The sequence below is a fragment of the Melospiza georgiana genome, chromosome 1 (assembly GCF_028018845.1).
Source record: "Melospiza georgiana isolate bMelGeo1 chromosome 1, bMelGeo1.pri, whole genome shotgun sequence".
Lineage (NCBI taxonomy): Eukaryota > Metazoa > Chordata > Aves > Passeriformes > Passerellidae > Melospiza > Melospiza georgiana.
In genome coordinates, this window is record NC_080430.1 from 146161178 (window position 1) to 146179085 (window position 17908).

At 39.3% G+C, this 17908-nt stretch overlaps 1 protein-coding gene across 2 annotated transcripts in view; it reads right to left on the bottom strand.

The window, feature by feature from the left end:
- Positions 1-5059: 5059 nt before the first annotated feature.
- Positions 5060-17908, bottom strand: part of KCNQ3 (potassium voltage-gated channel subfamily Q member 3) — a 195412-nt gene continuing 182563 nt past the window's right edge. For both annotated transcript variants that reach the window (XM_058030111.1, XM_058030103.1), the window contains 4 exons: positions 15792-15923; positions 13887-13985; positions 12111-12195; positions 5060-11254 (listed from right to left, as the gene is read on the bottom strand). In XM_058030111.1, coding sequence (XP_057886094.1) covers positions 10517-11254; positions 12111-12195; positions 13887-13985; positions 15792-15923 — 1054 coding nt within the window. In that variant the 3' untranslated portion in view covers positions 5060-10516. The remainder of the gene's footprint in view (positions 11255-12110; positions 12196-13886; positions 13986-15791; positions 15924-17908) is intronic.

Consider the following 17908-nt stretch of genomic DNA (forward strand, 5'->3'; position numbering starts at 1 on the left):
CCTTCTGGCTTTTCCTTAGGCCTTTAGATGTGGTTAAAAGCACACATTTCTCTGTAGAAATTGCAATATGTGTGACTGCAAGAGCTGCAGCCATACATTCATTCCTGTGACCTCAGCCACTGACATGAAGTGTCCCCTGCCACCTGCTCTGTCCTGGGGTGGCAGTGGCTCATTGTCCTGGTGTGCCCCTGGGCTGGCAGCGTCCTCAGGTGAGGCCACCCTCCAGCCTGGTGGGGCCATGAACCAGCGCTGCCCTAAAGGAGGAGCTGTGGCACCTGGAGCACTGTGGCACCTAAAGCCCCTCACAAACCTGCCTGATTCACCTGGTTAGAAAACACAAATCCAGCTGTGCCTCTCTCTCACCCGATGCTGATGTGCAAGAGAGAAGGAAATGCTGTTTGTAAATAGAGTGCAAAGAAGCAAACTTAATTCAAGTTTACTCCAGAGCACTGAAGTTTTATTTTCAGTTACACTTCATTTTACTATGGCAAACGTTTCCATGAAAGCATCTTTGAGTGATTGTTAAATAAATTTTGTTTAGAAAAGTATCAATTGAGTAAATTTCATTTGTTCTGAAAAAACTGTTTGCACTTCAACACTGCTCTATTAGTCCTCTACCATTACAATTTTATAAGATATTTAGTTTACTTTATTAAGAAATGTACTAGTTCTAGAAATTTTTAATTTCTCATTTTACCAATATCCTTCTATTATATTTATTTTTGGTACCACTTTTATTAAGGACAACTCTCTAAATGTATCATTGTTTCTTTGTAAATTTTTTTTCAGAAGAATAAATTTCATCTCCTAAAAGCAAAATTATATAAAGAAACTCGGAATTACTACCTGTGGGAAACACCTCTAAGATCTAAATTTTTTTTCAGAAGAATAAATTTCATCTCCTAAAAGCAAAATTATATAAAGAAACTCGGAATTACTACCTGTGGGAAACACCTCTAAGATCATTGAGTCCAACCATTAAGCCAGCACTGCCAAGTGTACCACAAAACCACATCCCCAAGTGCCACATCTACACATTTTTTACAAACCTTTAGGGATGGTGATTCCGTGGGCACTTCCTGGACAGCCTGTTCCAGTGCTTTTAAACCCTTCAATTGTAAGAAATTGTCCTAATATCCAATCTGAACCTCCCCTGGAACAACTGGAGGCCATTTCCTCTTTTCTTGTCACTTGTTACCTGGGAGAAGAGACTGATCCCACCTGGCTGCAGCTCCTGTCAGGCAGCTGTGGAGACTGACAAGGTCTCTCCTGTTGTCCTGTTCTTCTAAATTCTTCTAAGCCTTCTAATGTTTACATTTTTGTAATGGAGTTTCTCATGCACTTTTCATGTAAATAATGATTGTTTTGCACTCCTTTCTGGAGGAGGAGAAAATTGATGGACTGTTGGTTTGACCAGTGTGGCTGGAGAGGTGGCAATTTCATCCTCCAATCCATGGTCACTTTTGAAAGTCTTTAATATTGGAGTTTGATAATAAACTATGCTCTTTTTACCTTGGACATTTCATCTTGTGCGTGTTGTTCATTTCGTGTCCTGTTGTGACACCTCCTGAGCCTCCTCTCTCCAGGCTGAGCACCCCCAGCTCCCTCAGCTGCTCCTCACACTTGTGCTCCAGTCCCTTGCCCAGCTCTGTTGTTCTCTGGACCCTCTCCAGCTCCTCGATGTGTTTCCTGCAGTGAGGGGCCCAGAACTGAGCACGGGATTTGAGGTGTGGCCTCAGCAGTGCCCAGCACAGGGGGACAGTCCCTGCCCTGGTTCTGATGACCACACTATTCGTAACACAGGCCAGCTGCCATTGGCCTTCTTGCCCACCTGGGCACACTCTGGCTCCTGTTCAGCTGCTGTCAGCCTGCATCCCAGGGCCTTTCCCACTGAGAACTTTTCAGGCACTCAGCCCCAGCCTGGAGCACTGCAGGGGATTGCTCTGACTGAAGTGCAGAACCCAGCACTTTGCTTTGTAGAACTCCAAATACATAGTTACATATAAAAATTTGTATTTGTTCCATTAATAGAATTTCCTTCTCATTTCAGAACATGTGTTCCAGATTGCAAGGCAAGATATATTCTATTACCATCTGTATGGCAGATTATCTTTTGTCAAGTGAGCAGTTTGCCTTATCTCTCTCTCTGAGTGACCACAATCACTCCTCCCTCAGGAGGGGACATTGCTGATAACAGCTATTGAATGTCACTGCATGGCTGATAAGAACTATATCATCCCATTGTGAGATGCTCCACCCAGAGGGAGGAGCCAAGCATTCCTACTCAGATATAATCCAGAGGTTTTGAGACACCAGCACGGCTTTCTCCATGGGATTCCCCAGAGGAACAGCAGCTGCCTCTTCTTCCACTGGATCTTTAGAGGAAGAATACATCCTTCTCTACAGGATCCCCTTGCTCCAGCAGAACCACCCTTGACACTCCAGGAGGGCTGCAGCCACAATTCCAATGGGACTGCCACCAACACCCTGAGCCACAGGGTGTCAGGTTGGGTTCTGACTCTGTCAGTGTTGTTCTGCTGTACTGCATTGTTTATTTTATCCTTCAATTTTTCCTTCCCTATTAAAGAACTGTTATTTCCTGCTCCCATATTTTTGCCTGAGAACCCCTTAATTTAAAATTTATAGCAATTCAGAGGGGTGGGAAGGGTTTACATTCTCCATTTCAGGGGAGGCTCCTGCCTTCCTTAGCAGACTCCTGTCTTTCCAAACCAAGACAACATGTATTTAGAACTGAAAATAGTTTCTGTCCTATCTATAACTATTTTTTTTTAATTTTTATTACCTATGTACCAATTGCTAAGATTGGTACTTACACCACAAAACTTCCTGAACAGAATGTGCATTAAACTCTACAAACTGTTTTCAGTAAGAGTGTTTTGAGTATTTACATGTAGGAAACATTTTCTTTAGAAGTGTCTGATATTGTGAAACTTTTTTTGAATTCAAGTACGCTCTTGAGGGAGTAAAAGAAGAGAAAGCAAAAAAAAAAGGGACCATGGAGATCATGAAAATGTGTAGTGGTGAGAGGCATGGAGTCCTAGTGGTTTTCTTATCTGTGTGTGAGTTAGAATACATGAGATTTTTACACAATACTCTGCACTGCTCCTTGAGGGTTTCCAAAGAAGTTAGTTTGTGATAAAGCACTTGGCATTTTTAAATATAGATCCTCATAAAGCCTTGATTCAACATTGAGAAATTTCAGCAGTCCAGACCTTACTTAGAAAAATATTTAATGACTTATCCAATGATCTTATTTCTGATAGGATGTGTCAGAGATGTAACTGACCTCACCAAATCTGCCAAAATATTCATAGCATATATTACACTTTTTCCCCATGATCTCTGTTCTGTAATCTGCACCTGACACAAAGAAGCAGGAGAAAAACTGTGGTGCTGTCCCAAACCCACTGGGCTGACAATATTATCTTAGAGAGCAATTTCTTTAAATATTGTCTAGATTCCCTGCTGCTCTCTGCCATGGGACTTGGCTTTCCTGATTCCATCCCTTCTCTGTGTTCCAAGAGGATGCTCTGTGTTCCAAGAGGATGCTCTGCGTTAGTCAAGCAACTGTTTTACCCTGGCGAGTCTTAAAAAGCAAAGCAACCTACAAATAAACAGAAGGGTACACTGAGAAAATTCCACTCCTGAAGCTGTTTCTTGATTGGCACTGTTTCAATTATTACCCTTTCTAAACTGCTGACCCTAAGTCTTATTCTGCTTAGGTGGGGGACAATTGTGTAGGATCCCCAAAGTCCCATGTAGAGGTAGGCACAGGCTGCACCCCTGGGTGCAAGCAGGGCTTTGCCTGAGAATAGGTATCACTTCCTATTTTAGAGTTCATTTCTTAAAAGATCAGACCTAATGTCTCACTGAAGTCCAGTGACTTGTCACGTTCTGGTATTTGGGTGACAGCCAAGGGGAAATTTTACTGCAACACCTTTCAGTGCAGATGAACCAAAGCTGAGTGTTTCACCTGCTGTGTCTGTGAAATGCTCAGGGAAATTCCATTGCTGGGCCTGGCAGCTGCAGGGCTCAGCCCAGGCCCTTCAGCTCAGGCTGGGACATTCAGGGCTGAGGCAGTGATGATAATGCAGGGTAGAGATGTCTGTAAAAGTGGAGACACTTGAAAAAACCCTGAACCCCCAAAGGTTCAGAATTCTACACTCTGGTGCATTAGTTTGAAAAAACACAAACTGTCAATCTTTGGAAAGAATAGAACTTGGTTGTAAGGGCCTGACATTCACCCTATTTACTTTTTAGCTATAATTTATTTAAATTGAATAATTTAAAACACACAAATAGACTCAAAAGCACTACAACTTAATGTTGCTGTACTAAAGGATCTTTTAATTATTTCCACTTTACAGTGGTTAGAAGTGGGACAAGACATGGCATAAACGCTGATTTTTTTTTTTATCTGCCACAAAAAATTAACAAACCTTATTTTAAGTTGTATTTCCAGTGTTCAGCAGAGCTCATGTCTTAGTGACAGCCATGAAACTGAAGCCACAGAGAATGCCTTAAAATACCTCTCTGTGTCCAGCTAAATTTTTGGAAAGAGTTGATATTTCCTGTGTTTCTCTTCCAGTCTCATTCAGACAGAACCACACAGAAATGCAGCAACAGAACCAGGGGCAGAATTCAAGCAAATTCCCTGTAGGGGATATTGTGATCTTGCTTGTACCATTACTGTGTTCTCTCTATATTTTGTTTGCAATTTCATCATATTTTAGCATGTTATGTTTCCAATATGAATTCATTTTCTCCTACTTTTCATTTTCCCCTTCACATATGTTCAAAGCCATATAAATTACATGGCCACAAAATCAAAGGTGTCACAAATAATGGGATCTACTGTGTGTTGACAGGACTGGCTGTGGAAGCCACATAAAACCTGCTTGCAGCTGAGCTTAGTCCTGCCTAGATGAAGTCAAAAGGATCTTTGCCAATGTCTCTGCTGGGGGTACATTTGACAATGCTTTCTTTGAATATGTGTGAAGATATCAAGATTTAAATGAAAATAAATCCATCCACATCATAATTGAAATTTCTATTTATTAATAAGTGGTGCAGTTTTTAAAGACAGAACATAAAAAAATCAGTTAAGAAGTATTGTTTGCATAATATATTGAAATAAACATATTAAATTTGTTCAAATATTGGACAGTGCCAGAATAGAAATTACACATACAGTTTAAAAATTACAATAAATAATATTATAAAGAGCACTAAAGGCCACTTGTATAAAAGTTGTGTTCCCTTGTCAGCCAGAATCTGAAAAGCATCTTTGTAGCATGGAGAAAATTTCAGTGAGCAAGGCACAAATACTAGTAATAATAAGATGCCATAACTAGAAAACAAAATGCAGTTGGCTATGTAACCTTCAGTCTCAGTGTTCTTCATGATGGAAATAGGAGCCCATTTTCACTATTTTGCTTCAGTTAACTTCAGAGGGAAGCTACTCAAAGCTGAATTGGGAAGGATCAAATCTTACAGCCTAAAAAACCATAAGGAAAAGTGATACCCAGGGTCTTCATTCCCAGAGTGCCCAGGTAAAAACACTTGAAAATGCCCCTTTTTCCTCTGCACCTCTTAAAATATTCTTCAAATGGAGCACTCACATCCAGCTGTGCTCCTGAAAACGTGACATCCCACCAAATTCATGAGGTGCTGTAGGAGATTTAGGTTTGCAGCTCCTACACCCCTAGAGCTCAGTGGTGGGGCAGTGGGGTGCAGGGAATCCAGACCCAGCTCTTTCCTCACAGGCTCTGCAGTAACCAGGATGGATTCAGTTCCTGCCTAAGCAGATGTGACACCTCTGCAGCAGCTGGGAGCCCAACAGGGGTGAGGGTGTTCCTCACTCTGCATTTTCTGATTGCTTTAGGCTGTGATCTTGCAAACTGGTTGGACCTTGGTGCTCTCCTGAAGGTCACAAGGCCCCACTACCCCCAGGTTCAGGTGGGCTTTAGTTTGCAGCACTCATGGGCCACCATTTGAAGCAGAAAAATTTTAAACTATTTCCACTCTGGACCATAACAATGCAGTAATGTTACAGATAAAAACAGAGCAAATATAGCCAAAAGACAATTTAGGGACTTTTTAATCAATCTCTCCATGGGTTGAATTCCTTTTTATTTAGATAGGAGCCAGAGTGATAAATTCAGGGCAGGGAAAAGCCAAGGCAAGGACAATAGTCATTACCTGACTAGATTTTTTTAAATTGCCAACTCTCTAAGTAGAGCATGAACCACATTTATCATACCTTCATACCTCAACAAAGTATTCACTTTTGCCTTAATCAAATAGTCCCAGTTTGCATCTAAAATGAGGAAGCTTAATTGATAATAATGCTGCAAAGAGAGGCACACAATGTAAACACAGATTCACCTTTTTGAAAACTTCCAGACATCTGGCATGTCTTAGGGACTGAAAATCACTCTCAAAATGTAGCCAAGAAAAATGTCTCCAGATCAGTGCTGCCCTTCACAAGAAAATCTATAAATAATGGCAGATTAGAACCCAGCCCTGCTCCCAGTACATCACTGTGAGAAGGTTTCTATCTTACTTCAAGGAGAGCAGAGAAAAGCTCCACAGTTTCAAATTATAAAATAATATCTCAAGGCCTGAAATGAGATGAGAGTCATCAAAGTCATTAATACCTTTTAATGTTGAGTACATGCAAACAAAGTGCTAGTGTCAGTCAAGATGCTAGAAAGATCTGACCCAAAGAGAATTGATAACTCTTTAACTGAGACATCTCATGCAGAAGAAGGTATAAATCTAATTAATTCCTATTACAAAGACTATTATTGACCCAGATGCCCTTCTCAAATGACATTGTGACTAGAGATTCATTGTTTGTGGAAAGAGGTCTTGATATTCTTAATGTTACTGGGATCACACATGGGATTTTTGCTTTGTCCAGTATCTATGGCAGGCACATGAAGCACAGTTCCAGGGTGGATGCACTTCCTGGACTCACCCTGATTGGAGTCTGATGAATTTATGTGCAAATCTGATCTGGGATGGTGTCCAGATCTCACCTTGCTGTGACACCTGTCTGTTGTGATCACAGACAGCAGAACTGATTTTTAACCCTGATGATGTAAATGGCAGAGAGCTGCTAAGAACAGCACCCTTATGAACAGAGCAGTGACAGGTTTCAGTGTTAAGAAAGAAGAATAAATATTAAAATAAGCTAATCAGTTCTGCCTGTCTCATTTCTTGGATCTCCTTCACAGGACCCACAGATGTCTACTGCAGAGGATCTTGCTGAGTTTATCACCAGTGCTTTTTAAGAAGAGGCAGATCTTTTCTGGCATCATTAAATATTTCATGATGTGGTTACAAATACCTGACCTGACACCTTAAAGATGCATATTGCAAATTGTGATTGCAGGCCAGAGGAAACACTAACTTCAAGACAGTTCATCTGCTAAGTGTGCAGAGTGCAGGGCAGCACAAATCCTTTCTCTGGGGCTGTACCCTGTGTGCAGGTGAACATTCATCCAAGTCTCTGCCCTTGCTTGGATCTTCTCTTGGAAAGAACATAACTTTATAGGGAGGCTGTTTATGGATTTTCAACCAGGTTCAATAGTGAGAAAAGATTTCATTTTATTTGACCTGTCATGGAAAATAACAGAAACCTGAACTAAAGAATTTCAGTGGGAATTGGACAGGGAACTGCTTGGCACAGCCACTGTCAAAGAAAGTCACAAACAAATTGATCAGACTGCCCCTGCTTTTTGGCTGCATTGATTTTTGATTGTTTAGCTCTAGGAAGCATTTAAAGAAGGATGAAATTCAGATTAAATCAGTAGGAAAAACAGGCCCTTTATATACAAGAAAACTGAAGCAGGCTTGTCTAGCACATACTTACATACACTTCAGAAATGTAACAATGTTAAAATAATTTTTTCATTCTTTTCCATTCTCTTGTCTTGTGAGGGTTAAATCTCACAAGTTGCCACATCTATTACTATTTCAGAAAGCCTGCAACAGGTACAATGCAGATATTTCCAAGAATCATAAGGGCTGAAGAATTCTCAATATGCCAAATTATAACGAATTACACTTTGGTCATTTAGTTTTATTCTTTGTAAATTTATCCACAGAAGTGTGCCAAACACAGATTATCCTTCAAATCAATGCTATTTTGTCAATTAAATAATTATTAAATTTGTGCCTCATACCATCATAGTTATTGACTTCAGAACAGCTCCATGGACTCAGCCCAGTCTTCAAAAGCTGTAACTGCTCTGCAGTTTAATCCAGTAACAACAGCAATTTGTTCTTCCTGAAGATCCATCCCAGAAGGATGAAACATGATTTAGCTGAAGAATCAGATGAAGTAAGAAGATCCTAATCCTTTAGATGTCTCTTCCAATAGAGAACAAGCAATGAAGATGAAGGCAATGCCCACATCTGGGAAATAACAGAATTCCCTGGATGGAATGACTGCTATGAGATGTCAACAATACTGAGGAATAAAACCAAAAGTTTACTATGGTCAGAAAAACCTATCAAAGTATTGTCCATTGGAGCACTTTCCATCCAGGGCTGTGCAATTCCCAGTAAGCACTGGGAAGGCCAGTAACGTGTTCATGGCTCAGACTGGATGTGCCAAAGATGCTCAGTTGTGCCGCTGCAGTGTAATAGAAGCAGTCTTTATAGAAAAACCCTTTTTGAACGCCTTATTTGGGCCAAATCCTGCCATCTCTGCTGGTCAGTGCCCTGGCCACAGTGGGGAAGTTGTTGTGTGGAGTGACAGGGATGGTTCTGGACATGAGGTGGGGATGAGCCACAGCAGAGAGGCTGCACCTTGGTGAGACAATTAACACTGATTTTGTGGTCTCTGATCATCTGACATCTAAGCAAGTCACCTTCTGCTCTCTTTGAAGTTGGTAGACATTTGGTCATTGTAGATATCTGAGTTAAAGATGAGATTGATCTCATCCTGAATTTGATGTGTGCCTTTGTTGCTGTACCCTGTGCTCACTGACTGTACTCCTTCATTTACCACCAGCTGTACAGAGTGTACAGCCACCAAGCTGGACATCACACGGATGCTATTTCATGGACACATTGACTGACACCAGGTAAGACCTGTGCAGGGTATTTGGAAATGCTAGTTTCACTAGCTTTATAGGTACTACATTCCCACTGTAGTGGTGACATCTTGGATTCATTTCCTTCCAGTGATCCAGTGATTTTCCTGGTCTCTTCCTTCTCAATAATTTCCATTTTTCATTAAAAAATATTTGGCTGAGGCCTAGGGAGCATACTTATCTCTCTGTTGCTCAGGGACACATGACAAAAATGGTGATTATTTATTCATACATTAATCCTAAATATAGCCCACATTCATGGATTTTGAGCAGTCCATTTCCAAGAGAAAAGGTAAACAGAGAGAAACAGATCCTGGCAGCATCTTACACTGTAGAACTTGCAGAGAAGAGCATAGTAATTTTCTGCACATCTGAGGAGCTCAAAGCACTTGACAAATATTAGACAATTGAGCCTTTCAACCTGTGATCATGTGTGGAAGTGTAACTCCCAATTAACAGATTGGGAAACTGAGGCTGAGTTACATTATGCTTCTTACTTAGCAGCACCTAAGTCAATAGAAGAGTGGAGTGTATAAACCTGGAGTTCTCTACAGTGAACAATTTTATTTTTGTAACAAAGAAAATTTGGCCCCATAAGTAGCAAATAGACTTAGCAAAAGATTTTCTTTAAAAAAGCATTATAATCCTACTTTGAGCAATTTTATAAGCACTAGTGAAGATTTTCAAAGTATTTTGAGGGATTTCTATTTACATTTTACAATAAATAAATACCTATCATCAATCCCAGGAGGTGACTTGCATGATTTAAAATCCTACCCTTAATTTCATTTCAATATTGTTTTTCAGGAGTAATTATATGAGATCACATGTGAAACATTTAGTTCACAAAAGCATTTCAATAAGGTCATAGTTTAACTCAGCTTTTCCCCTGCTTTTGGTTGATTAGAGATTGATTTGCTTGGTTGATTGGCTTGGTTGATTAGAGATTGATTTGCTTATAATGGAAAATGATTTAGATGTTATGTTTCCACAAAGGGATATAGTTCCTGAAAAATCTTTTTATTTTGCTGCTCTGTTTACAAAATGTAGCAAGGACCACTGTATCTTGCCTCTTATCAATTCACCATTGTTGTATTGAAGAGTACCAGATAGATATGTATCATGGAAGAAATCAGCTGTACCATTTATATAGGGCAAAGTCATGCAAACCATGCTCAAAACTAAGCTCCTTAGTTTTGGAAGCATGAAAAAAACTGCATCAGTAAATTGTATGAAATGGTGCAGAATGACTACCACTAATATCACATGCATCTTATGCAGCCATTGGTGTTTTGAACTAGTAAGCTTTGGGTGTAGAGTAAGTGAGATATACAAAGTATGCTTACATTACAAGGAGAAGTCAGCCAGTGACTGCCCCCACACACATTTTAAACTGGCTTGTTTGACGGGGTCCATATTGAGTCTGAAATCCCATCTCCCGTGGAGGACAGGGGCATGGAGCCGCTCGGCGTGAAGGGGTCTGTGTCTGTGTCTGTCTCGCCCTCGGCCAGGTAGCGTTTCTCCCTCATCCACGCCGAGCCCCCGCTGGGCCCGAAGGGAAAGTCGTCCCTCTCCTGGGAGATGCTGAAGCCGCTCGGGGAGCGCTCCAGCTCCTCGTGGTTGACGGAGAGAAGGGACAGTGGGGTGTCGCTGTCTCTCGTGAGGCTCCTCCGCTGCCTCGGGGACACCTTGTCTGAGTAAGGGCTTTGAAGGTCCCCGTGGGAGTGGTAGCTGACCTGGGAGTCCATTAATGTGAATATAGGCAGAACTGTTGGCCTCTCTGCATATGAAGTTGAGGAAGGTGTGGCTTGCAGTCTGCCAGAGTTTTGCCCACCTATTGATAAAGGTTGGGAGTGAGCCGTGTGGCCCCGTGCTGAGAAACCATAGGGGCTGACCTTGTTGACTGGAACCTGCTGGAAGTTGTAGGGAGTTTCACGAGAACACTGCTCAGTGTATTTATATATTATTGTTTTTAATTCAGAATATTTGTTTTCTTCTCTCTTCTCCCTTGCAGGAGAAGCGGTTTCTTTCAATGGACTTATCTCAGCAACTTGTATCTGCAGCTGTTCCATGTGATGCATATGCATATCAACAAGAAAATCCAGTTTCTTCCCCATGTCATTTACCTGAAAAATACCAATGTCATGATATTGCCTCAAGTCAGTTATTCAAAAAGAGACTATGATTCCATGGTGTGCTGCCATGTTTCTTGGTCATGGAGGTTCATACAATAACCGTGATCTTCCCTCAAAGCTAGGCTGAAATGGATGGCAGTTGATCCTCTAACACCTCAGAATAAAAAGCCCCATCCATATGAACTGTTCACAAAAAATTATTAGTCTTGCTGGATATTTAACAGTACAGTATCCAAGAGGACACTATAATGTTATGAAAAAATCTTGATACCAGTGGTAAATAGCTATTACAAAAATACAGTATATGGAATTACCTTTGCATACAGACCTGATCTCTAACTGATAATCACAGAATCATCTAGGTTGGAAATGACCTCTGAGAGCACTGAGTCCAACCTATGACCTAATGGCCACTAACAGTCCCACAACATCAGAGTTACATATCAGGACTAGTTTCCTTTCTCTTTTGCATAGGCCCCAAGGGTGGACAATCATTTTCAGTCCAGTCCCTGCAGGAAAAGGCCTTGCTCATGCCAAACACCAGATGTGATGAGTACTGAAGCTACAGGAATTAAAAAGTCCCACTTCAATATCATGGTTAGGATCTTGTGCCATACACAGTGACATGGATTCAACAAGTTTCAAAAGGCACACTTCTCAGGTAAGCAAATTCTTTCATGAAAAACTAGCAACAGAATTTTGTGATCATTGGAACAAGATCTCTGTGAGTCTTCATCACCACCTGCACAATTCTGCCTGGGTCAGCCAGAGTCAAGCACAATTTATATCAGCTCCATCATTTCTGAACAAGCACCTCAGCCTCTGTTATTGTCATGAAATTACTTACCTGCCTCTCAACTTTAACAAATTTTCCCATCATACTTTGGTCTTCAGTATCAGCTGTAGATGCTTTGGCTACATATGGTTCATTTCTGCCAAGAATTAATAACTCTGTTAGTGTTCAATATTTCTTTGCATCACAATAAGCAATTTATATCAGAAAACAGAATTGCCATCTTGTTGATTTATTCATATAGATCCTTGGAGCCCTTTTTGCTGTTTATACAAACAGGAGTGAGAGTCTATTCTATGTGATACCAATGCATTCCTAAAAAAATATAATCTTGAGTTTTAATTTTTTAATGTTTTGTTTTTCAAGTTTAAAATAAAGATTAAAAAGCACCAGAAGTTCAAAAGAAAATTAAAATTATTCTCCAGCTTGTTGGAATAATTTCAGGTTTGTGAAAATTATTGAGATAGTGCAGTTAGTGGGTCTACAGATGGCCATGTGTTTTTAAATCTAGTTCTTTATAATTAGTGTCTTTGGAGACTGAATCTGAGTTTCAAGGATGAGTGTGGTTTTTTCTCAATTTCATTATATCAAATAGTAAGTGTCAGAGATTGGAAATCCTGAAAAGAGACAGGCTGGTCTGGAGATTTAAAGCTGATTCCAGAATAAGTTTTCATCTATGCAATTTCCTCTTGCCAGTCCATCAGATGGACCAAATTCATTAGGTAATAAGTTGATCTCTAACCAAATAGTTTGATTTATAACTTCATGGAATTTTGGATTCTCATGATCAAGTTAAGCCTTTATCAAACAGTTTCCAAACTGATGTCAAAGGAATCAATATTTTCCCATAACCTATGCCTAAGTCTAGAAAAGCAATTTCTTTGCACTTGCTCTTTAACATTATCTGGAACAAATATACTCTAAGACTTTTGACATGCCCAGTTCTTCTCTTTCCTGACAAAAATCCAAACTACAGCTGTGAATAAATTGTATTAGAGCAAAATCTATACCTAAAACATGTCATATTTTCCACATTGGGTGACTGGTGACATGGACTCATGCAGTTTTTGCAATCTGCTTTCCTCCCCAAATGACCACTGCCTCTTCCATGTACTTAGGTCTCTGTCTTCATGTTTATGTGGTTTTGGAATTTTCTCTGTGTGGGATAATTTATTTTCTGTAAGATTGCTTTTGTTCTGAGCAACCACAACAGCTTTGGGCACAGATTGTTGATGGTCTTGTGTGGTTCTTGATGGATATTTATTGACAGATTGATAGATGCAAACAACAGAAGAAATGTCATTTATTATTGAAATTTTTCTATGTGGAATGCAGCAATACAATAATATGGTGCATCTTTCACACCCAGAAATCTGTTATTTCAATTTGTTTTGTGTATCTCTCACCAATCACTGATTTAAAAGCTGCAGCATTAAAAATCTCTGCTTGCCATTTGGTGGGCGCTTCAGAAAGAGAACTAATTTATTTCAAACTGTTATTGGTTTTTATTGAGCTTTTAAGTGGGTTTGCAAGTTAAATGTTAGAAAATTAGCATATCAGCAATCAAATGCATGCATTTAATTTAAAACCATATTTCCAAACTGTGGAGAAGCTGAGCTGAACAATTAAGAAGCCATTGTTTAGATTTCCATCACACATTGCTCTGAGTGACTTTCTGGCTCAGTGTTTATCTACATGTATCTCATAGCAACATATCCTCTCAGTGCCATTATTTTAACAATGGATGAACAAAAATCATGCTTATTGGAATGAATTAACTTTTTATTTCTGTGTTGGGCTGTGCTGAATATTAGGTATAAAAGAATTCACCTGGGAGACTGTTGTGAAGGGTAAGAAAAAGCTCCTCCCTTTTGGGATTTCTTATGCTTGGGAGTAGATGGAGGTCCAGGTGTAAAAATCATGTCTACTCTGAAAAAAAGAAAAGTGCAACTGTGTAAGTCCATCTCCAAATGCTAACACATGACAGAATATGCTGTGCATCTCTGAAGCAAATATTCAAAAAGGAAACATATGTTGATTTGGTAATATATTGATGTTCATGATGCATCTGGTTTTTTTTGGGTCACAATCAATGCACTGAATTGCAATTACCTGGTAATTTAATAATAATTAAGTAATGCTTTAGCTCACTGTTTCCAAACTTCAAATTTGAAACACAACTTCTTCTCCTTCAAAGGAACCAAACAGCATGATTGTCAAAAAATATCCAATAGAAGCTGCTCTTAAAAATGTCAGGAGACCTATCAGATTTTGTGCAGGGTAACAAAAATCAACTTGGCAAAAGGTAGCATTGCTGACATTCCTAGCAAACCAATAACATTCTGTCAGTTGTTGTTTCTAATTGTCAGCAATATTTTAGTCTTTACTAATTATTCTTTTGGCTTGAAAACCATAACTTTAAATGAAGTTGCATAAGGAAGTCTACTCGATTTTTTCATTTAGCACCAAAGGAGAAAGATTGTTTGGAATGCTCCAACACATGTAATTGTTCTCTTTTACTATATCAAATATTCTTTCATTTGTCATTTCCAACTGCTGAGGTGCAAGTTAGTCTCTGTTTATTCAGTTCACCCACAAAATGGCCACATATCAATCAGCACTAGTCCACAGACCAGTTACCTGTATTATTGGACAATCCATGCAGATGCCTTGCATGGTTTCACAGTGCCCCACAGAGTTCTGAAAATGGAACTTGAAAAAGCTCCAGGCAAGCTTCACAAAGCTAGCTAGATATTGGCTTGAATCCCCAGGCATTGCTGACAGACATGCTAAATATTTGAAAAAGAGATTGCCCAGTGCATGGAAAATCTCTTTGAAATAAGAAATTACAAAGTTCAGCAGAAAGATCAGAGCAGCCTTTCAAAGCCAAGGTGAGTCCAGACAAGGCCCAAATGTGCAGGAAGGGTTGCACTCCCTCAGCCCATTATTGGGAGAGAAATGAAGGTGATTGTGTGGTATTTTAATTTTCAGAGTCACTGAGGGCCTCAGGGAACATGCTGTGCAGAGACTGAGCAAGGACAGCTCCCCACATCTGCACACACGTCTGGACACACATCTGGACACACATCTGCACACACATCTGCACACATGTGCACTCAGGCCCACACGGATTTCCAGCCCCAAGCTCTGACCGGGGTTCATGGATCAGGGGACGAGAAGCACAAATTTCTGTAGATGTGCCTCAAAATCACATTGCAATGAACCCCTTCTGAGAGGAAACAGCTGTGGATGCAGATTGCACCTGAACAATCACAGAGACCTGAAATTCCAACTTTTTTTCAGATAGGTCAATTACACCTGAGTGAAACCTTCTGTGCTGATGTATTTTTGCATTTTTATGGGATATTTCTGGCATAAATAGTCAGAGAATCCAGCTCAAAGAAAAGCTCAGGGAGAGCTTTTTTTTTTTTACTTATCATCTGTAAAATGGGGAGAGGAGAGAAATTTGATCCTGATCAAATCAGGCAATACTGAAGAAAATTCAGAGGATTTTTTAACTCTGATGTTCTTGTTCTACATCTGAGACAGTGGTCTCTGCCTCCAGTTATCCCTGCTAGCTCTCACTTGCCTTTTGTTTTTGGGAAAAGGTTTTCTCATGGACCAGCTACATCCTGCAAATGTGTGGCTTCTGGGTGGCCTTGTACACAGATAGGCCAATGTTTTCATTTTGCCATCAAAGCTGTAAATTTCCTCCATTTACCAGAAGATTCTTACCTTGCCTGAAGGTATTTTATTCTGGAAAGCATATCAAGATGCCCTGCTGAGTATTGCTCTATCACATCCTTTACATCATAAGGCCTCAAAGTCTCCTTAAATTTTTTTTTATAGAGACGAAACTGTAGTATTCTGCATAATACACAGAAAAACATATTAATTTTTTATATAAATTACATGATGAAAAATAAATTATATTTTGAAAAAAAATTCCATTTTTTTCAAAATATGGATGAATTCTGTCTGTTTGTAAATTGAGCGTGTTATTTCTAAACAAGGCAATAAAATATAAACAAAGAATCTATAACATCATCTACAATCTATAACATCATAAACACTAAATTTGAAAATTTGTAATAGTTGGCTTTGCATAATTAATAGTCATAAAAATAGTTTAAAGCTTCAGAGTCACAGTTGGAGCTTGAATTTGAGCAACACAAGTCACAGGAGATTTTGAAGCTGTGAAGCTGAAGCTGCTGCTTCTATTCTTCAGTCTATTATAAAGCAAATTTATAGTATAGGCAATGCTGAATCATTTTCATCTTGGTTTTAATTTTACACCTGGGAAAGTTTTGGATAGGAAATGATAATTAGATATAGATGTGGAAGTTAAGAAGTTTGCAGCAGTTCAGGTTGTGAAGAGGGGAAAACTTTTTAGAACTGCCTGAAGTGTCCTCGAAAAAAACAACAGTATCATATTATTGTTGTTGTAGTGATAATAATACGATTGCTCTTACTGTTGCTATTGCTACAAAATGAGCTAGTGATTAGTAACAGAATTCTTATAACAAGGAACACTGCTGGCCAGAGCACTTGAAAAATATTTGCATTCATTTTTCACCCTTTGCTGTTGATACATTATTTTTATATATGTGTGTATATATATATATATATATGTGTGTGTGTGTGTGTGTGTGTGTGTGTGTGTGTGTAGATTAATCAAATAGAAGGATTTAAACATTTTATTTAAACAATGAAATCTTTACCTTCATCTGGTTTAGACTTGGGTTCTGGATGTTTGCTTTCTCAGTAGAGTCTCCAGGTACTTGTTGGTCTGAATTGGGAAATTGCTGTCATATGTTAAGATTTGAACTTGTCTTTTGTTTAAGGTTGGTGGGTTTTAAAATGTTTTTAAAGTCTGTATAAACTTTCATTTAGCAAAGATAATTCTATTACAACTTTTTAAGGGCTGTCTTTAACTCTGTTGCTTATAAATATTTCAAGGTTTCAAAATTATAGCTGGGCCTATTTTTGCCAAATTAGGTATGGTAACAGCAAAACTACCCATTCAAAGACTTAAGGGAAAATAGGGATCACAATGTTAGCAATCCTAATTTAAAATCTCCTTGATCATGACCCTGAAATCCATTAAGTGACTTTGTCTGAAAGAATCACTCTCAATTAATGTTCAGGATCTGGGTACACTACACAAGGAAAAAAAAAATCTTGGCTCCTGATTGAGTTTAAATGGAAATTGCATGAATCAATTAGATTTGGACAGGATGTGGGGAAGCAGTTTTTCAAAAATAACAATAACATATTTGAAAGCAAGCAGGTATCAGGGAAAGAAGGGGAAAGCTGTGGAGGGCAGGGATGAAGAAGCTTCCAGTGGGAGGGAAGAAGTCATGGGTAACATGAGCAAAGCCTGTGTCACTTGGCTTTCAGCAGCCTTTAGAAAACTTGGAATTTTTTACAAAGTGATTCTCCTGCACCCAATTCAAAAAGAACCAGGAGTACATTTCATGGTTATATAGATATAAATATATGGTTATATTTTTATTACCATCTTCCCTGAAGTTCTTCAAGATAAATCTGAGACACTTCAGACTTGCAGTATTTCACCTGGAAGGTGGCAAGTCCCTGGCCCCAAAATCAACAACTTCTGGAATAAACAGCAATTGCAACGAAAGCAGAGTATTTTCCCATGGGGGCATTTTTCAAGAGAGGAGAGTACAAAGTACTGCATTGAGGAGTAACAGAGCATCAGTGAATGAATTCTATTTGCTTGATGTGCTAAACACATGACCAAGGCATACTGGGAGTTTTCTAACTCTAGGAAATATCTCTTGTGGTGTGAAAATGGAGGTGACACATGTCACAAGACAAAAACTGCTGAA